Raw genomic sequence first — 26060 nt, 5'->3', positions numbered from 1 at the left:
TGAGACAGTTGCCTGACCAGTCAGCCTCACCTGACCAGGTCCTCACATTGTTAAATTCATTCCCAGGATTTCATATCTATCTGGCTGCCACTGTGAACGGGATCTTTGTCACCTTGTATTTCCTAAGTAATTGTTGCGCTTGTATAGGGACACTATTGATTTTTATGGCCGTAATTTTTCAGTAGAGCTTAGCTGGTGACAAGGCAGAAACTACTCTAGACTTTCACTGAGCCCTTGGATTGCAAAACTGATACCAGGTGAGATCCTAAATGTGCTCCTGGGAACAGCTTTCCCAAGTGACTAAGGGCAGGGGAGGAAGACAAAACATAAGAAGAGCCTTCCTGCAGCTGATCCTTACGAGGCTGTGCCCAGGCATTTCCAAGGCCGAGATGACGAGGTTCTCTGGCCAACCCCTGACCCTGCCTTCGAGGGAGCCTGTGGTTACGGTCTGTGAGGACGGCCGTGGCAGCTGGCCTAGTGCCCCACAGATTCAGCCCATCTGCCCATGACTCCCAGGTCCATGTCTCCTGCAACCCCTCTCCAGAATCCTGTTCTGGATGCCTCTGCAGCAGACGTCTGCACAGTTCTAATCAATTCCACCTTGAAATTTCCTCTATTCATTCTCTTTCCAACAGGTATTTATCTGGCACCTGTTGCACGCCAAGCAGTGTTCTAGGCGCTGAGGGCATCGGTGGAGCACACGCCCCTGAGGTGCTTGTTATCTTTGAAGGGGAGACATTCAAAAGCACAAACAAATAAGAAAAATGATATTTTTAGGAGGATCAGGAGTAAAGAGGAGCTAAAAGTTTGAGCAAAGACTTGAAGGAGGTGATTGAGCCACGTGGGTTCCAGGCAGAGGGAACAGCCAGTGTAAGGCCCTGGGGAGGGCTGGTGCCTGGTTAGTCTGCAGAAAGCCAAGGGGACCAGCAGGATGGAGCCAGGGAGGGAGGGGGAGTGGGGGGAGGGGCCATCTGAGAAGGTGGGGGAGTCAGGCAGATCAAGGACCCCTGTCAGGACTTGGGCTTTGACTCTGAATAAAATGGGAGCCACTGCAAGGTTTTTCGCAGAGCTCTGATCTGATTTCAGTTTTAAGAGGCTTTTAGGTGGAATCAGAGATACCTGATAGGAGGCTCTGAGATGAGGACTGTGTCCCAATTCTGCCCTCCTTGATTCCTGCTGGCAACTCCCCCTCTGCGCTTATCACCTCCGTCCTCTGTCATAGGCTTGGGCCCAAGTTTGCTGACCATTCTCCCTGCCTCCTGCTCTTGCAGGCTCCTCTCCAAGCCAGCAGCGGGCTGTGTGAGAAATGCCTCCAAGCCCCCTCCAGCTTCAGAACCTCTAGTGACATGAATGGTTCATCCACCCCAGCAGGCTAGCCTCCCTGGCTCCGGAGGCCCGGCTGGGCCTGCGAGGGTCCTTCTCTGGCCGTGGGTGCTGGTGTGGACGCGGCTGAGCCTGACCCACAGCAAGGACTTATAGGAGCCAATTTTTGGAGTCACGTTTTTAAAGGACGTTTGACTGACGTTTTATTTCGGTCATATGAATTACGTATTTTACTCGTGGCATTAGACAATAGACTTGTCTAAAGTGCTCTCTCTCCCCTTTGCAGAAGAGAGCAAAAATCATGTGCGTTCTTTGGTATTTTTTCCTTTGTCTACACAAAATAAACACAGAATTTAAAAAATGGATTACACTGTGCATGACATTTTGCGCGTGGCCTTTTCACTTTGTCTGCGGGGGACATTTTCCCTGCCAAGGCAGACCTGCCCCCGACCCCCTCCTTTGCGACAGGTGCAGTGCTCCACACTGGGGGGGCATCCAGGTGGTTCCCAGGGGCTTGTGCACATCGCATGCGCTCACCCCTGCCCAGAGGAAGTTGCGTTGGCATGCAAAATCAAACACACCGCACGGGGCAGAGAAAACCAAAAACCCAATAAAACCAGTTGACCCAGGCAGAAACCCTTGTCTGAAGGCCCCAGCCCCCCCTCCCCGCCCCCCTCGGTTTCAGGCGCCAGATGCTCCCCCCGGCGGCACCACCGCAGGCTGCTTTGGTGCGCGGCCCCTGCTCCTGGGGTCCCGGCCATTAGCAGCCCTGCGCCCCCTCCCTCCAGGTCCCGGGGGTCCCAGGGCCTCGCGCGCGCCTGCCCAGGGCGTCCCGCCGCTGGCTGTCCCGATCCCCGCGGCCGCCAGGGGGCGCCCCCGGCCGGGCCTGGGCTCGGCTCCCGCGGGGAGGGCGGTCTCCGGGCGGGAGGCGGCGCACGCGGCGCCCCGGGCTCGGGCCGCGCCCCCAGGGCGTCCTTCTGGAAACCGGATCCTGCGGCCCCGGGCCGCCTGGCCTCCTGCCCCACTGACCTGGGAGTGCCCGGCAGCACCCCGCCCCTGCGGCCCCAAACAGGGCGCTAGCGGAGGTCGTTCCCGGCTGGCCACTGCCCACCCTCCCGGACGGTGTCACCTCCGCAGGACGACACCGCCACCACCCCGCGGACACCGCGCCTGCGCCCACAGGCCGCCTGCCCAATCCGGCCGCCCTGCAGCGCCCTCTGCCGCCTTCTCCGTGCAGGCGGCGGGGGGCCCGGGAAGGGGCAGGGGGCTCCCCCCCCCCCCCCCCCGTTTCCTCCAGTCCTTCCCACCCGTGTCTCCTCTGCGCCCCAGGTCCCGCGGGCCACAGGCGGGGCACGAAAGGGAGGAGCTGCCTGGGCGGCAGAGGAGGCTGGAGAAGGCTCTGGGTTCCAGAGCCTGAGGGGTCAGGATGGGGGGGCAGAGAAGTGGGCCCCGGGCCACACTGCAGGCAGCAGGGACCCGAGTGGGCGCTCCAAGGTGGGGTCACGGGGCGAGCCAGCCGGGGCTCAGGGAGGGCAGCCGGGCCTCAGGCTCCCGTTCCGCGCTGTGGGCTTAAGGCGCATCTGAACCCCCTTGGTGTTCCTTCCTGTCGGCTGCTCATCACTCCTGGGTGCCCGGCCCACCTTTGGTCCTGTGGAGACCGGGGGGAGGCGCAGGTCCCCCCCTGCCACCAGGCCACAGTGCCACCTCCCATTTATTTTCTCCTGGCTGGGTTACATTTTTAAACCATGGAAAGAGTCATTGGTTGCCAGTGGATGTCAATTTTGAAAACTGGGTAGAGTCCCAGTGTGGTAACTTGATTGGGCAGCCATAGGCAAGTCACTCACCGTCTCTGAACCCCAGTGTCCGTACCCGGATTCAAGGGCAGCGGAGAGGGGCTCTGGGCCCCTAGGGCTGGCTTCTGGTCCCAGCAACGCAGCTCCTACCCATCCGAAAGCCAGCGACAGCCCGCTCTGCCCCGGGTGCGGCGAGCTCCGGGCACCCAGAATATGCGGTTTCATTCTTTTTGGTCATCTGCAGACACCTGCAACAAAAAACAAAAACATCAGCAACGACCACCAAAGCTGGGGTTCGTCTGGCAGCCCAGGCGTAGCTTTGGAGCCTCGTTCTAGGGAAAGAAGAGGGGACGCCTGTGGTCCCGTGTCCGTGAATTCCGCCCTAAAGCCCCTTCAGTTGTCCCTCCTGACTCGCTTTGTCTTCTTTCTTAGCTACAACAGCAGAAAGCTCTCTGCTCCCCTCAGGCAGAGTTTTAAAAGCACTACCTCAGGACGCCAAAGGTCCTGCAGAAGAGCGTTGGAAATGGGGAGCGGCCGCGGAGCCTGGAAGCTGCTGGCTCGCTGCTCCGGCCGGTTTCAAATTGGCTCAGAAGACGTGGAATTAGTAGGCAAAGCTGCCTCCTGCTCCTCTTACCTGCGCAGGAGAGATCGGTTCCTGGCAGGCCGGGGCAGTGTCATCGATACAGCTGGTGTCATTGTTACCTTCCACTAACAGATCACTCGACACCCGTGGCCCAGGCAGGGCTGTGCCTGAGCACTGTCCCGTGGAGCCGGAGGCTTTGACCCTCCCCATTGTCCCAGGGGAAGCCAGATACAGGTGCCGCCTTGATGCGGTGCTTGGTGACCCAGCAGGAGGACTAGATTGTTCCTGGCCCTGCCTCCCCTGTAGGGTCCCGGCTGCCTCTTGGCTTCCTGCTGCCTGGCCCCTGTCGCTGTCCTGGGCAGCGATGAGTCTGTCGCTTGCTGGGAGCTGAGGCAGAGTGATGGTGCTGCGTGGAGAAGGGGCTCCCGGAGCGGCCCAGGAGTGAGGAGCCGGGGTGTCCCACCTGCCCGCCTGCCCTGGCCTGGGCATCCAGGTGGCACCATGCTGCAGCAGATCCTGCACGACATGTACATCGACCCCGAGCTCCTCTCTGAGCTCAGCGATGTGCAGAAGCACATCCTCTTTTACAAGATGCGGGAGGAGCAGCTGAGGCGCTGGCGGGAGCGCGAGGCTTGGGACGCCCTGGCCCAGGCGGAGGGCCTCAGGCCCACGAAGGTCAAGCGAGGTAAGTGCCGGGGAGTTACCCAGGGCTCATTACTGATGCGGGGCTAGGTTCTTCTTTAAAATGGGCGCTGGTGTGGTGCGGGGTTGGACCTTGCACTTCTTGTTCTGTGAGCGTTTGGTCCCATTAGCACCGGCCTTTATTTTTTGACCAGGTCTGTGGGGCTCCAAGGCTGCAGACAGGGCTACCCAGGGACGGTGATGGTGTTGGGGAAAGGGGACCTGCTTTGTCCTGTTCTGGGAGGCTCACGTTCCGGGAGATCCCCACTGGGACCTCAGATTGTCTGACGGCCTGGTGAAGACGAAGCATAGTCCTGACCCCCATCGGTGGTGCTGGGTCAGGGGCCAGGTGCACCCAAGCTGTGCAGCTGCTCCCTTCCTGTGTGGGCCGCACGGTGGTTCTCAGCCAGGGCCAGTCCTGGTGTGAGAAGACACTCCAAGGGCCCAGCCTACATTCCGGGTGGTTTCCCTGCTGTCATGTGCGGCCAGGCTCAGGGACTGCTGCCCCCGTGAATGAAGGCGTCCTGGAGCAGGCACGCTGCGAGGCATGGGCTGGACTCAGGGTCCTCGGGGGTGGCCCTCTCTGCACGCTGCCTTTAGAGTGTGTGGAACCCATCCATCTCTCTGTTCACTCCCCACAAGCTTCCTCCGGCCCCCGTCTGTTCTCCAGAGTGAAGTGCAGACTTGACCTGTTTAAAGTTTTCAGTCCGGGACAAGGTCCTGCTTCTGTTCTGGGCACGCTGGGCCCTTGGGCACTGAGCTCCTGCTCTCCACACAAGGCTCCCTGGAGAGTTCCTGCTGTGTGCTCCAGGTCACGCGCACCGGTCTGGACAGCTCGCTCCAGCCTCTGTCTGCACGAGTAGTTCTTCCTGTTGGAATGTCCCCCTGCCTCCATTCTCCTGACAGATTCTTTCAGGACTGGTCCCCTCCCCTAGAGTCTTTTGGGGATGCTCCTGGCACAGGGAAGGACTTACTTCTCAGCAGCTGCTTGGCATGTGGACCCACCCCTGCCCTAGCACTTGCCACATTGCCACTGTCATTCGTCATCTGCTTGCTTGGCTCCCCGGGGGACTCAAAGCCCCTGCAGTGTGAGGCCTTAGTCCATTGCCCTCCATCCCTGGCTGAGCACAGAGCTGGAACAGACTGTTAAATCCTAGTTCTGAACAAGACACAGCAGGACCCAAGGGGCAGAACTAGGACTTGGCTGCGCGTGGCTGGTGCCAAGGCTGGGCCTATGGGCCACGCTGCGCTGGTAGCTGCATCGCTAGCTGGTAAACACGACAGGACAGGCATCTTTTCCAGGCCTACCCGGCCCGGCCCTGGGGCCTCGCATCGGCTGTGCGGGGTCTCTTCTGGGAGGAAGACAGATGCCTGAAAATTAAACTGCAAAAATATTTTTACTGCGATTTGTCACACGTTGACATCTGCATTTTCATGTATAAATTATACATTAACTCATTTGGGTTTCTGGTGCAGACGACTCTTTTCCGGGTAATTAATTTTCTGATTTATAAAGAATGGAAAATAGGAGGAAACACACTGAGGAATGTGTGTGCGCCAGGTCAGGATCCCACGCAAATCCCAGCTCTCTGCTTCAGTCCTGCCCATGGAACTGTCTGGGCAGATAAGGGGACACTGGGGGCTGGCCGTACCCCCCAGAGGCTGTGCAGCTTCTTGCTGCAGGGTCCAGGGTGCACCATGCCGGCTTCCTGTCCTCCCGTCAGGCACAAGGTTTCCACAGCCCCCCACCTCGTCAGTGAACCTCCCATTTACCAGGTGCCTGCCCCCACTGAATGCTCCCAGAGCCTTGTGACCCCATTTCAGATGAAGCCGTGCTCACAGAAGGGGCACAATCCATCCAGTCATCTAGAGACTGAGAAATGGAGTTGGGTCCAGAAATGACCTTGGGTCCAGTGACTGATGCTTGTCTGTTCATTCACTTTTGAGTTATGACTTAGGTTCAGCAGAGGACCTGCGCCCTCATCCACTTCTTCATTTCCCCATGCCCTCTCTCCAGCATTACCAGGGGCTCACTTTGGTCGGCTGGACAGAGCTTTGCAGGTCCCAGGGGCACAGCTGACTGGAATGCAGGGCGCGAGGCTGGGGGCAAAGCAGCCACCGGTGGCTCAGGGCAGGAGAGCGTGGGGACAGGCTCCGTTGGCTGGATACTTCCTCTTCCTGACTTTCATAGGCTCCCCTCCCCATCAAGTCTGTCCTGAAGGAAGCCTCTGCTGTGCCCCATGGAGCTGTGTGCCACGCCTGGGGATCCCTGAGCACAACTTAATCCTGGTCAACCTGGAAGGATGCTTCGCCTCCTCCTGCCCACTGCCCCAGTCCTGCTTGTCCCCTAAGGCTTCCACCCCACCCTCTCTTTTCTGGGGACATTTCCCAGCTCCCAGCAGGCCTCACCTCGCTGTCTCCAGGCTCAGGTGCTGAGAGTAGGGCAGGGCAAGGTGTACCCTGTGCTGTGAATCTCTGGCTCAGTTGTGCCTGGAGAGGGTAGGAGCAAACCCTGGTGATGTGGGTCATCTAGTTTACAGATCCTGGAGCACACATTTGGGGGCCTCACAGACATAAGCTGGGGTGAAAGGTGACAGTTATGACTGGATGCATCACTCCCCTGAGGACACAGGCCTGTCTTTTTTGTTTTCACTTTATATTTTGGTGAGAATCTTTTGGTGTTCTGCCCATGTGGAAGACACACATCTTTAGCTTAGGTGCTCTCTCAGCTGCCAGCACGTTTGCTGTCTTGTCACAGTTCTGACAACATTTGATGTTCAACAGGAATCGGTGTCATTAGGTTGAGACTGGGAAGATGTATAGCATTATGTTCCTTCTAGATGCGAGCCAGGCCCCCAGCACTGTTACGGCCTTTGCCATCTCTTTCCCTCCCTGCGCTCTTTCGCCCGCACAGGAACCCACACCTCGTGTTAGGAGCTGCAGCTTTCATGACCTCCGACCCCTCTGTGCTTGCCCAGTTATCCCAGTGTCCTGGGGCTGAGCTGGGGGTTGCCTGGGACACAGGACTCAGGACACATGTGTTTGATCTGCTGTCGTGACCCAAGAAGCTTCCCCACCTGGCCTGCCCAGCCTTCATAACCGGCAGTTTCTGTGGGTGTCAGATAGGTTCTTCCGAGACCACCTCCTTATCAGTCCAGAGTCCTTTGCCTGGGAACCAGACGCCTTCCCCCCTCCCCACACTTACTCCTTTAAGGTCCGACCACGGCTGCACTGTGGCCCAGCCTGCGCCCAGGGAGCGGCCGGCTTACTGCCCTCTGCGCCTCGTGCTCACGCGGCCAGCCGGTGCGCATCTCCGCGTGCCTCGGTGCTGCCCCCGTCCCGCCCTTGCGCCACCCTGTGGAGTGCTCTCCATGCAGCTGGTCCCAGACCCACTGCCTCCATTCCTCACAGCTGGGCCGAGAGGTGGCTCCCTCCCCCTGGGCTCCCCAGGCTCTGCTGGCTAAGCCTGTGCCGCGTCCAGAGCAGCCCTGACCTGGGCCTAGGAAGACGCCTCCTTAGTGTCCCCTCGGTGTTGAAGCATTAAGCTACTCCTGCTGCACACTTGCCCCGGCTCTGGTGCCTCGTGTGGGCCTGGTCTGTGCCCTAATGAGGCCTTTGGACGTGGTCTTTCTAGCTGCGCATCTATCTACTGTCATCAGTAACCACGGCAGCCTCGCCTGGGGCCCCGAGCCCTCTGTCCTAGCATGGCAGCCCTGCCCTACTCGTCTGCAGACATGCCTAATGCAGCCATGTTCTTAGTGGTCCCCTGCCTCACACTTGCACCCTCACAGCCTTTTCTCCGCACAGCAGCCCAAGTGGCTTTTTAACATGCTGGTTAGCTCCTGCCTCTCCCTTCCTCAGTGGCTTCCATTGCACTCAGAGAAAATAAAAGTGCTTTCGCTGGCCTCTGCCCACTCTCTAACCCAGTTTCCACCCAGGTGCTTTCCTCTGCTCCTTCCCAAACCCTCACTAAGCTAGTTCCACCCATCGTTCATCTCTCAGTTACACGTCAAATTTTTCACTGACCACTGTCCCAATGAGCCCCATCTCGACCTCTTTCACAACACCCTGCCCCATTTTCTTCATAGCTCTCACCACATCTTGTTCCAGAGCACTGTCGGCACCCCAAAAGGAAAGCCTGTCTCCATGAACCAGCCACTCCCCCCCCCCCCCCCCCCCCCGGCCCCTGGCACCACTGGTCTCCTTTCTGTCTCTATGGACTTGGCCTTCTCTCCCCACCCTTCCCCCACCCCTCCTCCTGGATCTGTTTGCTAAGTTGAGGTCAGTCTCCTCCATGAGACTGAAAGTGCCATGAGCCCGAAAGTGCCATGAGCCCATGGGTGTTGCATTGTTTCTATCCTGGCTGTGAACAAAGCCTAGGGCTATGGTAGGGGGTGTGTGTGCCCCGGGGGGGGGGCGGGGCGAGTACCTGCTAAGACCCCTGCAGCCTCCTGTGTCAGAGGGGCTGGATTGGAGGGACAGGCGTTAACAGATTTCTTCTTGAGTGAAAGACTGTGCTGTGCAGTGTGACTCCCCCCTAGACCTTGAAAACCTTCAGTGACAGTATAAAAATCACAAGATGCTTGTGTTTTGGGATATACTGTAGAAGCCAAAACACAATCTGTAATATACAAGTAATGGCAGCTCTGTCGCCTTTTCCCTCATCCTTCAACTCATTTCGTTTTCATTTCTTGTGTTAGGATCTTGACTTAGATTTTAGTTGGTCCAGTCCCACTCTTCGTCTTTGCATCTGCTTAGTGTACGTTGCCTAAATCTTTTCTTCCCTCCACCTTTCGTTACCATTTTGTTTTAGGAGAATCTATTGGAAAATGTATGGCATATGCTATTTCAAAACTTATTTTAAAAAGTGTCCTCAAATTTATTTTCTCCATCGTTATCGGGAATGAAACACTATTTACTGAAGGTGAGAAACATAAGGACATTTTTAGATTCTTTGCCATGATTTTGTTGGTATAATCAAGGGTTTTAGATCCATTTTGTTCACTTATTTCATCTTTCAAGATTTATCAATATCAATAGTTATTTGGAGGTTAACTCTGCTTTGCATTGGTTTCATGGCTCCCTGCACTTTTCCCCCTCTGAGGGGAAGGTGATAAATATTTTAGCCCCATCCCCCCACTGCTCCAGTGATTCAGCCAACCCACAGCACGCCCCTCACTGTTAGGATTTTCAGTGGGTTGAGCAGAAGTCATTAAACATCAAGAGAAACCCATGCTCGGAGCTGTCCTCTGTCCCGTCCCTGTCCTTGCTGCCATAATGTGGCATGGGCACTGCCGATTTTGGCATGCTGACTCTCAACCTTCTTGAATTTTTCTGTTGGTTCCAACAGAAAATACGCTTGGGTCATCTAGTTGCGGTGACTGTGTAGGAACTGGGGTGTCAGGGGCAGGGATGCCCCAGATTTCTGGAGCAGCTGCTCACGACCCCTTTCCCGGGCACTGGGGACAGTGTTTCTAGGACAAGTCCCGTGACGGGGCGGGATTGCGGAGGCCCCTGGCAGAATCTCCCTCCTGGTTTCTCTTGGTGCCTGTCAGGCGTGGGTGTGAGGGTGCAGTTTTTTTGGCTGTCAGCTCTGAGCATTCTGTATCTAGGCGAGCACTGAAAGCATGGCCTCGTCTAGCTGAAGGCTTTTGGCAGGGGAAGCCCAAAGGAGTTCCCAGACAGGGTCTAGATGCTAAAGAGGAAGGGTCAGGGCAGGGGGCAGAGTGAGGCCCAAGAACTCACCCAGATGAGGTTCCTCGCACCTCCTCGCGCCTGGGCTTCCTGGGTCCTTTGAGTGCCTTTTTTATCCCCCACACCCCCAGGCCTGGGAGTTGGGTACTTCATATTTCATAAAATCTAAGACACCATAGCTAGAAAGACACGCTATTTTTATATACTACTAAAAAAGCTGTAAATTAAACCCGATACACCATTGTTTTGTCAAGAGAACTTAAAAAGAGTCTGGAGGCTTTGGCTAGAAATAAATGACAAAGATTTATTCATGGTTCTTAGAGTTTGCAAACCGGACACATATTCAAGAATAAACCCAGGAATGTTCCAAGGAACAAAGGAAAAGCATTCGGTTGAATAATGTAACTGAAGCACACGAAAGAAACAGCCCTCCCTTCTCGGTCCATTACTGAGTTAACTGGTATCGATAATTATGATGATGAATTTCAGGTGGTTGTCAAGTGTGGCCAGGGGGACACTTTTCTCTGGGGAGGTCTCGCGCTTGGCCGAGCCCAGCACCGGCGCATACTGAGCCGATGAGTAGCTGTGTAATGTCTGCTGCAGGACTGGGAGCTACGGGAAAGTTGAAAAGTTGAAATGTCAAGATAAATTTATGGTTTTTCCTCCAGCTTTAAGTTCTGTTAATAATTTAGGAGAAAGGCTGGGAAGAGACCCCGTTACTTTCCCCTAACTTCACTCTTTCCTCATCTGTAAGACGGATCCCGACTTCAGAAATGTTAAAATGCGTCCTCAAATCAATGAAATAAGTTATTATTCCTGTTTGAGCTGAAAGATAAATATGACTAGATTTTTAAAAATTGCCTTGATAAAAATATACCATGCTGAGTTTAACAGAAGAACAAAACAGGAGATAAAAGAGAGAAATATTTGCACTATATGTAACAGACAAAGGGTTGGTGTCTGGGGAACTTGGAGACGCTCTCCAAATCGTTGGAAAAGATGCACAAGCAGTGCACAGGAGGGACTTCAGATCACAGTGACCACATGGAAAGGCGTTGGACCTCGCTAGTAATCCACATCAATGCAGTTAAAACTATAAGATTGGCAAAAGTGAAAAAGTTTGATGGGAGAGATGTTGATGAGGATCCAGGGAGACAGATACTTTCTCTCCTGCACCCACGAGCTTGGGCACAGGGGCATGGGGTAGACACAAAGGCCAGTGCCTGGGGCCACACACCTGTTCAGTGGCCAGTGGCCCGGCAGAGAATTTGAGTTTCAGGCCACATAATTCCCCTCCTCTCCCCTACTTTCCCTGGCTGCCGCTGAAATCTGAACAGAGGGAGTTTTGCTGCTGAGTTTTGCTCAGCTCTGGGTGGAAGGAAGCAGCTCTCCTGCTTGGGGCAGGGCCCCAGCCTGGGGATTCTGGGACCAGCAGTCGGGTTGATTTCTCTCCTCTTGCCTCGAGGGGATGATGACTGCCACCTCCCTGCTTCCCCACCTCTCCCTTCCCGGCTTCCCCTTCCTGCTGGGAGTCAGCTGGGGCGGTTTCTGAGAAAGGCCACCAGCTGGTTATCTCTGGACTCCCCGTAACCTGAGCCCAGGTCTCAGCTCCGGCTCCAGCTCCAGCTCCCAGTAGCTGGGCTGAGAAGTAGCAGGTTACAGACGGCTGCCTGTCTCTAGGCTGACTCTCCCAGTGGCTAGCGTTACTGCTTTCCAGGTTTTTCGCACGTAAAAATTAGCAAAGCCTCTTAGGATTTTCCCATTTGGAACCAGATTTTGCATTCGACTTGGGGGCCTGAATTCTTTGGGTGCATTTTCACACGTATTTCCCCCCTGTCCTTTCAAAGTCACCTGACTTTAGGTCTCAGGGATCATTTATTTTTATCCTATCATTTCACTGATGTGCTTATTTTCTGGCCCCCAAGGTTGGGTTCTCACTCAGACTCTGAGACATGCTAAAGAATTAGGAAGTCTGGTCCCTGCCCCCAGTACATGTGCAACCCTCTCATTTTACAGATTAAACTGTTTGTGCCTCAGACGTTCCAGGTGAGAACACGGAGCTGGGAAGGAGCAGGAGTAAGCCCGGGATCCAGGGACCCTCAGTGCACATTGATTCTGCTGTGTCTCAGGACTGAAGGGAGCTGGGGTCGGGGGCAGGGTGCTGAGGGTTTCCCAGTGATAATTACAGTGAGTGCCAGCATACATGGGCATTATGGTCCTGGTGGAAATCTTGGGTTTGTCCCTGTTTTTCACGTGAGAGAGACGCAAGGCTTCTGCAAGAGATGTGCCTTGAGCTTGGGGATATTTCAGGAGGGAGTGTTGGGAGCATGGTTCATGCGACAGACAGACCCACCCCAGGTCTGTGTTGCTCTCAGCAAGTCGTTCTCAGCACAGCATGAAGCAGCCTGGCACTATTGACAATGAACCCGTGCCCACACCACACCGGCCTTCACATCCTTTGTGCAAGGGCAGTTTTGCAATGGTCAGAGCGCCAGGTTCAGATGTTGGCTCTGCCCTCTCCCTAACTGTAGCTGTTTCCTCTCATTAATTTGACCTCAGCAAGTTACTCAAGCCTCCCTGACCTCAGTTTCTTCTTATGTAAATTGGGGTGACAAGGATAGACCTTATCTCAGGTCGTGGGGAAGATGAAACGAGATGGTCTCAGTTAAACCTGGTGTGTTGCAGGAACCTGATAAACATAAGCACATTTATCAGGTGCCTACTTGAGTTCTTTTTGGTCCTCTCTGCCCAAGATTAAGGTTCACAGATTAAAACAAAAGGTACCTATGTTGAGAGAACACACCAGCTGTTGGGGCAGCCACCTCCCTGCAGGATTCCCTGGAATGCACCGTTACATCGGAAGTGGCTGGTCCCTTAGGAAATCTGTCTATATTTGTCTATCTATCTATCTATCTATCTATCTATCTATCTATCTATCTATCATCTATCTATCTATCTATCTATCTATCTATCTATCTATCTATCTATCTATCTATCATCTATCTATCTATCTATCTATCTATCTATCTATCTATCATCTATCTCTATCATCAATCATCTATCTATCTATCTATCTATCATCATCTATCTATCTATCCCCTCTATCATCAATTATCTATATCTATCTATCTATCTATCTATCTATCTATCTATCTATCATCTATCTATCATCTATCTATCCCCTCTATCATCAATTATCTATATCTATCTATCTATCTATCTATCTATCTATCTATCTATCTATCTATCTATCATCTATCTATCATCTATCTATCTATCTATCTATCTATCTATCTATCTATCTATCTATCTATCTATCATCTATCTATCTATCATCTATCATCATCTATATCTACCTATCTATCTATCATCTATATCTATCTATCATCTATCTATCTATCTATCTATCTATCTATCTATCTATCTATCTATCTATCATCATCATCTATCATCTATCATCTACCGATTTATTTTAAGGAATTGGCTCACATGGTGGTGGAGACTGGCAAGTTTAAAATCTGTAGGGTGGGCCATTAGGCTGGGAACAGGCAGGATTTCTATGTTACAGTTTGAGGCAGAATTCCTTCTTTTTGGGGAAATCTTTTTTTTGCTCTTAAATCTTTTAACTGATGAGAGGAGGCCTACCCACATTATGGAGGGCAATCTGCTTTACCTAAAGTCAATTGATTGTAAATGTGAATCATACCTACCAAATACCTTCCCTACAACATCTGGGTTAGCGTTTGACCAAATAATTGGACACCATAGCCTAGCTACATCAACATATAAAATTAATCATTAGAACCTTTATTGGTTCTATTCACATGTGGTAGGCGCCCATTATGGCTGAGAATGGGATCTGTGCCGGTGAATGTTCCGTGTGCCCTTGCAAAGAAAGTATGCTGCTGTAGGGTGGTTAGGGCGAGTTAGGTCAAGGTGGTTGATAGCCCTGTTTAGGCCTTCTGTACACTAACTGACTTCCCATCCCCCTACTTCCCCCTACTTATTCTATTATTACCAGGAGAGAATTTTTTCAAAAACAGCATTATTGAGATATGATATAATTCATATACCATGCAAGTCACTCATTTGAAGTATATAATTAAATGGTTTTTAGTATATTCACAGATATGTGCAACCATCACTACAGTCAATTTTAGAATATTTTCATTACCTCAAAAAACCCCATACACTGTAAATATCACCCCCCCCCCAACTCCCTTCTCCTTGCCCCAATCCTTAGCAACCGCTGATCTACTTTATGTCTTTATAGATTTCTCTATTCTGGACTTTCATATGAATGGATTCATATAATATGTGGACTTCTTTGACTGGATATTTGCACTTAGCACATTGTTTTTAAGGTCCACTCATTTGGTTGCATGTATCAGTACGTCATTCCTTTTTATGGCTGAATAATATTCCATTATATGGACGTACCACATTTTGTTTATCCATTCATCGCTTAATGGGCATTTAGGTTGTTTTCACTTTTTGGCTATTACAAATAATGCTTCTATAAACATTCATATCCAAGTTTTTGTGTGGACATATGTTTTCATTTCTCTTGGGTGTGTATCTAAGAGTAGAATTGCTGGGCCATTTGGTAACTTTATGTTTAATCATTTGAAGACCTGCCAGACTGTTTTCCGAAAACAGTTGTGCCATTTTACATCCCACTGGCAGTGCATGAGAGTTCCAGTTTCTCCACTTCCTCACCAACACTCTCTATTATCTATGTTTTTTTCTTTTTTTTGTTAATCCTCACTCCAGGATATTTTTTCCACAGAATTTTAGAGAAAGAAGAAGGGAGGGAGGGAGGGAGAGAGAGAGGGAGAGAGAGAGAGAGAGAGAGAGAGAGAGACGCACACACATTGATTGGTTGCCTCCTACACCCTCCTCAACCAGGGCCTGTGGGAATCAAACCTGTAACCCAGGTACATGCCCTTGATCGAGGATGGAACCCGCAACCCTTGGGTGCACAGGCTGGCGCTCTAACCAGGGAGCTACACTGGCCAGGGCCACCTCTGTTTTTGATTAGAGCTATCCTGGCAGGTTCGAAGTGTTATGTCATTGTGGTTTTGATTTGCATTTCTGTGGTGACTAATGATGTTGAGCACCTTTTCTTGTGCTTAATGGCCATCTGTATATCTTTGGGGAACTGTCTATTTAGAGTCTGCTGACTTTTTCACTAGGTTGTCTTTTTATTATTGAGTTTTTATGTACTCTAGACACAAGTCCCTTATAGGATATATAATTTGCAAATATTTTTTCCCAGTCTTTGGGTTGCCTTTTTACTTTCTTGATGGACTCTTTTGAAACACAAAAGTTTTAAATTTCAGTGAAGTCCAAATTACATATATTTTCTTTGTTTGTTTTAGATGTGACACCAAAAGCACAAACAACAAAACCAACAAACCAACAAACCACCACACCATTGTATAATTTAAGGTCATGAAAATTTGTGCCTATATCTATATTTCCAAATTATTAACACATGATATTCTTTGGTAATCACTTTTTGTTTTACATTGTCTTTTTCATCCTTAATGCTATATATATATAATTTTTAAAAATTAATTAGGCATGCCAGCTGGCTTCTTGTTTTATTACATTTTCGAAGAACAAATGTTTGGTTGTATTTATAATATACGTGCATTGCATTTCACTAATATTAGGTTTTTCTCTTCATTTTTTTCTCTATTTTCTTTAATTTGATCTTTTCTTTCTTTTTTTTTTTTTTTTTAATGTATCTTTATTTATTACAGAGAGAGAGGAAGGGAGAGGGAGAGAGAGATAGAAACATCAATGCTGAGAGTCACCGATCGGCTGCCTCCTGCACGCCCCCGAGTGGGGATGGAGTCCGCAACCAGGGCATGTGCCCTGACTGGGGATCGAACCCCGATCTCCCGGATCCCAGGTCTACGCTCAACAGCTGAGCCACGCCCTGCCGGGCTGATCATTCTTTTTTAAATGTCTTAGGCTGAAAACTTATTTTATTTATGTTATGACTTTAAAAAATAAATCTCTTAAAATTTCTCATTATAAAATACTTAAATATGTAAGCAAAATAAAAAAAAAATATAATAAGTACTTATGGACTCATGCCTTTCCTAAATGTTGACATTACTGTCTTCTTTATTTTTATGTAAACACTTCATATGCCGTTGAGACCCACTTTAATGCCTGTCTAAAATGTCACAGCCCATCTCTGTTCCCACGCCCAACCCTTATTATGAATTCAGTGTGCACCATGCTTATATCTTTTTCATGTGACATATATTTTGTAAGCAATATGTTGCTGAGTCATTATGTGAAAGATATTATACTATATGCAATCTGAATTTAATTTTGTGGTTCTGCAATTTTAAAGGAGATATATCTGTGTTGTTCAAACCTATTTATTTTTCTTTGCTATAAAGCATTGTATTATAAAAACAGTGATTTATTCATCTGTTTTCCTTTATTGGGTATTTATATTGTTCTCAACTTTTTCATATTTTGAACAGTGTTTCTATCAACCTTTTTGTTCAGGGTTCTCTGAGCATATGACCAAGAGAGTCTGTAAATTATGTATCTGGAAGCGCTATTCTTTAGTAATAATGTGTCGCATTTTCAACTTTACTAAATATGGCCAAGAATCCTCAAAGTGGTTGGCCTCAGTATCCTCAGCACCAGCAATTTCTAAGAAGTATTATTGCTTCACATCTTTTGCAACACTTGCTCCGTCAGACTTTTTTCCTCTTTCCAGTCTTGCAGGAGTGAAATGATAGTCCACTCCTGTTTTCATATGCTTGTCTTTAGTGATGAAGCATCTCTAACGTCTTAGTCACTTTTCTCCTCTCCGGTGACATGCCTGTTCCTGCCAACAATCCGACAGACCTGCGTTGCTGAACCAGAACATTCAGTCGCCAGGAACTTCCTAATAAAAAGTCCAGACCCAGGCAGCGCTGAGCAGGGTTCCTGGCCCCATGACTGCATTAGCGTCTCTGGCTGTCCTTTGATGATCTTCAGGCGGTGGCTTAGTGTTTTGGGTCCTCAGGCGTTACTGCGATGCTTAGTGTCGCATCTGCCCTCCAATCATGAGGAACAGGGGCAGGAAAAACTGGGCGGTGTCTCCATCAGGGTGGCTGAGCTGGCCTCTCTGTTGGTGGCACCTGGTTGTTACTTGAAAGAAGACTTACAGGCCAACATGCCTTCTCTCAGACTTGGGTGTTTGAAAGGAATAAAGAGGATCTGTCATGTCAAGGAAAACAACCGGTAGAATATAGGCCAATGGTAAAATTCCAGTTTTCAAGCAAAAATATCTTCTCTCGTTTCCTGGATTTTAATTGTCTCCATGGTATGTTTTTTGTGTGCAGAAATTTTAAGCTTTAATCTGCATTCAAATTTGCCAACATTGTCTCTTGCAGTTTATTGTTTTTATGTCTTGTAGAAGAAATTCTTCCCTTCCACAAAATTATAATGATATGCTTTTATATTTTTCTCTGAAAGTTTCCAAGTATCCCTTTCCACAAATTAATGAAAGCACTCCTGTCAAGGTCGCCAGTGACCCCCGTGTTGCTGAATCCAGCGGTCAGTTCTCGGTGTCCCTCCCCCGGCCGCCCGCAGCCTTGGACGTGGCCCAGCTCTCCCTAACTCCCGAGGCCCTGTCTCCCTGGCGTCTGGGACCGCGCTCTCCCCTAGCTGCTCTGCCTCACAGGCTCCTTTGTCCTTGCCTCTGCTGAGGGTCTTCTCCTAAGTGCTGGAGTGCCCTGTCCCCTGTCCCTGGACCCCTTCTCTTTTCTGTCTGTACTCACTCTCGACCTGCCCTCATCCAGTTTTGTGGCTTTAAATATCCACACACTGATGACTCCAAAAATTTATATCTTCGTTCCAGCCTCTCCTCTGAACTCTGCTTTATCCAGCTGCCTATCGGGTGTCTAATAGGCACGTCAGACTCTTGCATGTTACCCATCTCAATAATGTGACCATTCCGTCTGTTGCTTAAGTTGAAACACTGAGTCTGTTGCTTAAGTTGAACTCTTTGTTGGAGCCTTTCCTTCCTTTCTTTCTTTTCCTTCTTTCTTTCTTTCTTTCTTTCTTTCTTTCTTTCTTTCTTTCTTTCTTTCTTTCTTTCTTTCTTTCTTTCTTTCTTTCTTTCTTTCTTTCTTTCTTTCTCCCTCCCTCCCTCCCTCCCTCCCTCCCTCCCTCCCTCCCTCCCTCCCTCCCTCCCTCCCTCCCTCCCTTCCTTCCTTCCTTCCTTCCTTCCTTCCTTCTCTCTCTCCCTCCCTCCCTCTCTTCCCTCCCTCCCTCCCTCCCTCCCTCCCTCCCTCCCTCCCTCCCTCCCTCCCTCCCTCCCTCCCTCCCTCTCTCCCTCCCTCCCCTCCTTCCACAATTCATATCTAAAAGTTAAGCAAATATGCCTTTTTCCTTTGGAATATATCCTAAGTCTTAACCCCTTTGCACCCCCTCCAGCAGTACCACCTTAGTGCGAGAAGCCGTAGTTTCCCCCCTGGACTGTTACAAATGCTGACTGGCCTTCGGGTTTTCCTGCTCTCATTTGTTTTCCACACAACTGAGAGAGTGAACATTTTGAAATACGAATGAGATTATGTCACTTTCCCCGCTCTCCACTTTTAATGACGTCCCATCTCACACAGAATAAAATCCAAAGTCTGTACCAGGGCCAGCAATGTCCAAGGTGACCGGGCTGCAGCTGCCCCTCCAGCTTCATTTCCACGTCTTCTTGCCCACTCCGTGGAAGCCACGAGCCTCCAGTAACGACCCTGTGCGGACGCCCCCTTATTCGGAGGGCTCCCCTTTACCCAGGTCGTCCTGGCCTCCACTGACTGAGGCTTCCACCGTGCTCGCTGTGGCACACGTTTGTTTGGTATGGGTTCCGTGGAGGTATTTCTTATATTTCTACGCATTTATTCTTTTTCTTTTGTATCTACTATTGTTATGTGTTTGGAGAAGAGAGGTATATCTTCATGGGACGTCAAAAAGAAAAGCCCTTAAGCCTGTAATTTTTCCTTTGAGCTCACTGTTACCTGTGCTCATATTTTTTGCTACATCCCCCCCCCAGATAATGTATAATTTCAATTTTGATTTCCTCTAAGATTCATGGGTTATCAGGGAGATATTTTCTTGATTATAGAGCAGTTAAGATTTTTAATGGCTCTTTTCCCCTATTGATTTCTAATTTTTGTATTATTATTAAAGAATATGTCCTATAAAATTTTTCTCATACTTGCAAGATCAAAATAAATAAAATATATTCTCAATATTTAAGGAGCAAGTCCTTTCGTTGTTCATTAAAATTTGTGGGCTATATTATTAATTTAAAAAAATCTATTTGATCCACCAACTTCTGAAATAAATACAGTAAAACTCTTGATCGTGAGTATAAATACACTTTCACGTTCTCCCGGCATTGTTAGGGGGCTTCGCTTTATGCAGTTGTCCGCTATGTTGTATGTTGTGTAACAGTTTATGACTGCTGTATCTTCTTTGTGGGTTGCACCTTTTATTGCCGCATAATAGTCTTCTTTGTCTTGTTTAACACATTTGTCCTTGAATTTGCTTTGTCTGACCTTGTCACTCCGCTTTCTCTTTGCTTGTCTTTGCACCATCTGTTGTTACTTACCTCTTTATCTTTAACATTTTTTCTTTTTCAAATGTGTGTTGTATTTAAATAATGCACAGTCGCATCCGAGAGACGCAGATTTGCAATCGGGGAATGACTCCTGCGCACGGTTTCGTGTTAATAAGCGCGCTCCGGGCCTGGGGCTTCTGCGTTCTGTTGGTTTTCTGTGTCCGTTAGGGACGTGCTTGACTGCAACTAACACAGTACGTGGCTAGCGGCTGTTTAATAAAAGAAGCTCCATATTTATATTATATTGAACAATTACAGATCTCTATTCTTGGGAGCTCCTTAGTCTTCTCCAAGGACAAGGAATCCAGAGCCGGCGGCGGGGGGGGGGCAACCCCCCCCCCCCCCCTGGCCCTCCCTGGCCTGCCCTGGCTCTTGGCTGCTCGGCCCCGGCCCCGGCAGCTCCGGCCCCGCTCCTGTTCCCTGGAGGACAGCCCAGGGTGAAGGGCTTCTCCCAGGGAGCCCTCGCCTTTTGCTTGGAGAAGGCCCCTTACTGGAGAAGGGCTTCTGCCTACACCTGCTTTGTGAGAAACGGGACATCTGGTCACTCGCAGGCCAGTCATTTGCCAACGAGAATCAGGCCGCGGGCGGGCTTAGAGCGGTCGATGCGTCCTGTGAGGTGGGTGAAAACCCGCCTGTCCTGGAACTGAGGTTGCCCTGTTACTCCCAGGACAGGTCGGGCTTTCTGATGGGGGAGGGAGCTGGCTGGAACGGTTGGGGGCCGGGTAACTGTCTGCTGGAATAGTTACACAGTTTTTGCTGTTTTGTCTTTTCCCTTCCCTTCGTTTGTAGGAGTGGTAAGCCTCTGATCATTTCCTTTCTCCCAGTGTTAACCTGGATTCTAGGAGTGGTTGCCTTCCTGTTCTGTTTTTCATAAGCTGGTGTCCCTCTCTTACTACTGCTTCTAACCTCTAAGAATAATGAGCTGTTATTCGTCAGGGGGATTCATGCTGCCGTCTGCGATGGGCAAACGCTGACGTTTCAGTGGGTTAATGCGATAGAGGTCATTTCTGAATGCCTCACAGCCTGAGGTGGGCTGGGTAGCTCTTCTCTGGGCGTTGCTTTCAGACGTTGACTCACGGGCCGTGCTGCTTTTGCTTGCGGTTCCACCATCTGCAGCAATCGACTTCCAGCTCGGGGGACGAGAGACAGAATGTGGCCCGGGCACATGAGCTGCAAACAGCCCCAGCTGAAAGAGGCACAGTCACTTCCCCCAACTTTCCACAGACTAGAAGTCAGGCACATGACCCATGGAACCGCAGGAAGCCGAGAAAAGTATCATCCGATGGGCTCGGGAAGGGAAAGTGGGTGCCTGACATAGCAAGTCACTGTCGCAAGTTGTCTTCTGCTCGCTCACAGTTTGTTCTCTCCCTCCATATAATTGCATTCACCATCTCCTTCAGGTCATATCCAGTCACTGCACCTAGCCCGAAGCCTGCATTCGTCTCTAAGGTCCTGATGTGGCTGAAAAGGCTTGTCACTTAACCCCCCCCCCCCCATTTAAGACCGTGTACTGCGGTGGAGTAGAGTTGGAATATCCACTGTGGGGACAGGAATGTGAGCCTCTCGGTCACTAGTCTGTGGCATTCCTCAAGTCCTATAGGCCGGGCTCTGTGAAGTTCACTTGCCCCAGCAGTGAGGGGACAGCCTTGGGTGGGTGCTGACTGGCTCTCAAGGAGGCTCCCCCCGTTCATTATTCCCCTCGGTCTCATCTGCAGTGAGTGTCGAGGACCATGCCCTCCTTGGACCAACAGAGCCTTTGAAACCCGCCTCCTGGTCATCAAGGTTGGGTATGAAAGGGTTGTTTGAGTCCTGAACAATCCAAGGCTTTTGAACTCCAGACTAAAAATTGTCTGAATGTGTTTGCCTCTTTACTCTGTGCCTCTCCCGTTCAATGGAAGAGGCCTGCCTTAGGCTCTTTGTAAACAGAGGTGCGAGAGGCAGCACTCAGTGTGCTGAGTTAGGCGGCCCCTCTGCGGAGCAGAGACTAGGGTGGGAGTCAACGTGACACACAAGGGCTCTCCTGAGGAAATGCCTGTGGGGTAGAAAGGGCAGGGAGCTGGAGGGGTGGGAGAGCCCTGGCGCTGCAGGGCGAGCCTGACCTTGAGTGAGGGGCGGAAAGTCGGGTTGGGTGGAGGTGTGCTAGGCAGAAGTGCAGTCCTTCCCTGTCAGGGCCTCAGGGAAGTTGCTCGTCAGAGGAGGCTGCTGTCTCCCAGAAATAAGCCTGCGGTGCTCAGTCTAAGGCTGGGAGCTGCTCCGCGAAGTGGGGCCTTGGGTGGACACAGGAGCACAGGGGCTGGAGTGCTTGCTCCATTACGCTCCCCGTGGTTGTGTGTCTGGGGCACATTCTCACGGCTGCCACAGTGCATGGTACCCAGCTCACTTAACTCACCTGACAAGTGTTACAGGGCTCTGTTGTGCAAAACCTTTAAAAATCCCGTCTCTTGCAATTTGGACCCTAGAAGGAAATGGTTTTTCCAATCTTACAAAGTCCCAGATCTCTGTCTTTCTATTTCCTTTCATTTCTACTTGCAAAACACTCAATTCTTGAACTAGGCTCTTTCCCTTTTTTAAAAAAATATGTCTTTATTGATTTCTGAGAGAGGAAAGGAGAGGAAGAGAGGCAGATAGAAACATCAATAAAGAGAGAGTCGTTGATCGGCTGCCTCCTGCACGGCCTCCACTGGGGAATCGAGCCTGCAACCCGGGCATGTGCCCTGACTGAGAATCGAACCTCAATCTCCTGGATCCTAGGTCGACACTCAACTGCTGAGCCACGCCGGCCAGGCTAGTTTCTTTCTCTTAACACCTTGCCAAACACAGCCGCTAGCAACCAACAGACACTACCGATGTTCTATTTTCCAGTCTCTTCCCTTAGAGTGACGAATTCAGAAGGCATGAGGCTCTGCCTTTTAAATGATAGGGTCCGACAATTTCACCAAATGTCTTGATCCTGCATACTGTGGATCTCCAGCCATTCAGCCTGCTACATGTCACTCGTCACCCAACTGCTAAGGCAATGACATGTAGTTTCTGTCTCAGTGGTACCCACTTTGGGGATAGATACCCATTGCAGTCATGGTAATCAATAGAATCTTTTGCAATAGGAACACTGAAAAATCTCAGTGGCTTAATACAACACAAGTTTAGTTCTTGCTCATGTTACAGATGGATGTGGCTCAGGGAGACTCGGGGGCCTAGCTTCTTTACCTTGCAGCCCCCCCATCTCCAATTCCTTATTTTCAGCCAGTGGACAAAAGTGGGGAAGTGGGTAGAGAGGGGAGACGGGAGAGGAGAGAGGAGAAGGCTCACTGGCTCCTAACGGCCTTGGCCCAGGAGTGACACAAGTCACTTCCTTCAGAGGGAGCTGCACTGTCGTTGCTGACGTTCTCTGTGCTGAAGATGTCAGGGGCCCTCGGCCTCAGCCACCAGCCCCAGACCTGGACACGGGCTTCAGCAGGCTGACTTGGCTGCCGGGTGGCTCCCTAGAGAGAGTGGGAGGGCGAGGTGGCCGTGGACCTGCACTCAGGCCAGTTTCCCTCTGGAACCCTCTTCATTGACGGCAGTGTCCTGTAGGGTAACCGGTTGCTCACCATCAGCCAGCCTAGGTCCTTTCTTGCTAATTAGAACTCAGACCTGTTTCTTCTTCCTTCCTTTTTTCTCCTTATGCCGTGAAGCGAGTGACAAGCACATCCAGTGGCTGCTGGGGGAAGATGGCGAGGTCTGGGTCTGGATCATGGGAGAAGCCCCTGGCGACAAGTCCTACGAGGAGATCTCTGAGGAGCTGATCGCAGAGAGGGCGCGGCGGCAGGCACAGAGGGAGGCCGAGGAGCTCTGGTGAGAGGTGCCAGTGGGTGCTGGGTGCGGCCTGACCTTGCAGCTGTGGGTGGGTCCCAGACGAGGACAATAGGTTGTGGGGAGGAGGGAGGAGGTGCCAGGCAGCTGGCTGGCTGTTTTGAGCTAAGATTAGGTGACCAAACCATCAAAGTCTCTCGTCAGATAGACCTCGTGGGTTCAAATCCTGGCTCCACCAATTAGAAGTGAGCTAATTGGGGCCTCAGTTTTCACATCTGTGGTGTGGGTGTAACAACACTGTTTCTATTTGGGTGTGGTTGGGATTCGTTGAGACCGTGCCTAGGACATGCTTTTGCTTTTTCTCTCACTGAGTTGTTCCTGGGACGGTAGAGCAGTTTGGGTTTGCTTTTGTCATCTGCTTGTTTCTCTTTCATGGACATTTGAGCCCTCAGTGAGATTTGGAGTCAGGCTTCTTTTATAAACAACTTTTAACATCTTTCACCAAGCTTGGAGGCAACGCCCCCCCCCACCCCAATTTTTAGTGACAGTGTTATAGCTATAAAATTGTTAATAACAACCCAACACCTGCCACCTAAGAGAACCACAGTGAGCATTTAGGCAATACAGATGCTCCTTGACTTATGATGGGGTTTTGTCCTGATATGCCCATCGTAAATGGAAAATATCATACATTGAAAATGCATTTACTACAGCTAATCTACTGAGCATCACAACTTAGCCTCGCCCAGCCGACACATGCTCAGAACCCTTACACTAGCCCACAGTTGGGCAAATTAATGTAACACAGTGGCTACACTGTAGAGTGTGGGTTGTTGACCCTCATGATGGGAGAGCTGTGGCTCTCTGTCACTGCCCAGCATCACGGGAGAGCATCTTACAGCATATCAACAGCCGGGAAGAGAGTAAAATTCAAAATTCAAAGTACAATTTCTACTGAGTGTGTATTGCTTTGACACCATTGTAAAGCCAAAAAATCGTAAGTCAAACCACTGTAAGTCGGGGACCGTCTGTACATGCTCTGTAAACTGCTTTATTCACACCGCGATAAGCTGATTAATGTAGATTCACATTATTTAAGAGCACTATAGTGTCCTCAGTACTTGGGAAACCCAACTCACTGGTCCTGTCGGTGGGCATGGAGGTTGTTCGCCATCCTTTATGCTCTAAAAATCCTGATGAACACCTGCTACCTTTGCCTTTGTCAACCTGAATTAGAGATGAGATTTTGGAGAGTTTTATTTCTGGCTTCCCCCTCAACTCTGCCGACATACCCCCGACGCAGGAGGGTGCCCCTTTCTGCCCGCCTTTGCCAACGCTGAGCTTTGTTGGCCTCAGACGTTGCCGTTCTGACAATAAGAAATACCGCCCGTGGTTTTATTTGAACTTCTGTTGCTGTGCAGCCCTCAGTTTCCCTCATAGCTTACACCTGCTGGTGCTCTTTTGGAAGGAGACAGAAGGAGGCAGAGATCACCAAGAAGTTTCGGGATGCCCTGGCCAACGAGAAAGCCCGGATCATGGCGGAGAAGTGGAAGGTGGAGATGGAGGACCGCAAGGCCGCCAAAGTCCTGGAGGAGCGCATTCACGAGGAGTTCAGGGTGAGCCCTGCACGGCCGCTGGGCCGACCCTGGTGGGGGCCAGGCCTTGGCCATCGGTGCTTACTGAGTGCCTTGTGAGAACAGAAATCGGGGATGTCCGAGCGGAAAGGAACTTGACATATCATTTGGGCCAAGCCACTTCCCATTGCACAGTTGAGAAAACTGAGGGTCAGACAGGGAAAAGACTTGCCCAGGCCATGTGTAGTTAGGCACAGAGCCAGGATCTGAACTCAAGCCTTCTGCCTCCCAAACCAACAGTCCTGAAATGAGGCTTGGAAAGAGCAAAGTTTGTGGTTGTGTCAACCTGGGATGCAGTTCTCACTCTTCTTCTTACTGCTGTGTGACCTTGGGAAGCTTGCTGAACTTCTCTGAGTCTTCACTCTCTTGTTTGTAATATTAGGGTAATAACAACACCAGACTTGAGGTTTTTGTAGTGTTCAAGGCACTGAAAAATACACATTTCTGGCCCTGGTTAGGGAGCTGTTGGTCACTGTGCCTGCCTGCTCATTCTGGGAGAGCCTGGGACTGGTAAAGGGACTTTATAGTCCTCTGTAAGAAGCTTAGATAGCCTGAAAACATTTTTTTTCTGCTCCCTATTTATTTATTTATTTATTTATTTATTTATTTGCTACAGGAATAATAATACATCTTTTTAGAAAACTCAAAAAATGCATATGAGCAAAAAGAAGAAAATAATAATCATCCTGAATCCCAACAGTTACATTATTTTGTGAAATGTAGGTTAATGGCATTTGCCCATTAAAAAAGTTTTAAACCCCCCTTTTCCTCATAATGATTACATAGTGAGGGCATTGGCCCCTTCAGGTCATTTATGTTGCAAATATTTTCCTTAGTGTTGTGTTTTCTTAATTTTGATTATAGTGCTCTTAGGCGTACAGAAGATTAAGATTTCTACTGGCCAGCTATAGCAGTCTTTTTCT

At 50.2% G+C, this 26060-nt stretch overlaps 1 protein-coding gene across 3 annotated transcripts in view; it reads left to right on the top strand.

Moving 5' to 3' along the window:
• Positions 1-4194: 4194 nt before the first annotated feature.
• Positions 4195-26060, top strand: part of SH2D4B (SH2 domain containing 4B) — a gene marked incomplete at its 5' end in the record, with an annotated part of 76064 nt that continues 54198 nt past the window's right edge. For 2 of the 3 annotated variants that reach the window (XM_081158128.1, XM_081158129.1), the window contains 3 exons: positions 4201-4384; positions 23386-23545; positions 24972-25119. In XM_081158128.1, coding sequence (XP_081014254.1) covers positions 4201-4384; positions 23386-23545; positions 24972-25119 — 492 coding nt within the window. Of the gene's footprint in view, positions 4385-23385; positions 23546-24971; positions 25120-26060 lie in introns of all 3 variants that reach the window. The other variant, XM_081158130.1, reaches the window with a different exon arrangement.

The sequence above is a fragment of the Miniopterus schreibersii genome (genome assembly GCF_964146895.1).
Source record: "Miniopterus schreibersii genome assembly, chromosome: 14".
Lineage (NCBI taxonomy): Eukaryota > Metazoa > Chordata > Mammalia > Chiroptera > Miniopteridae > Miniopterus > Miniopterus schreibersii.
This window is presented reverse-complemented; position numbering and strand designations above follow the sequence as displayed.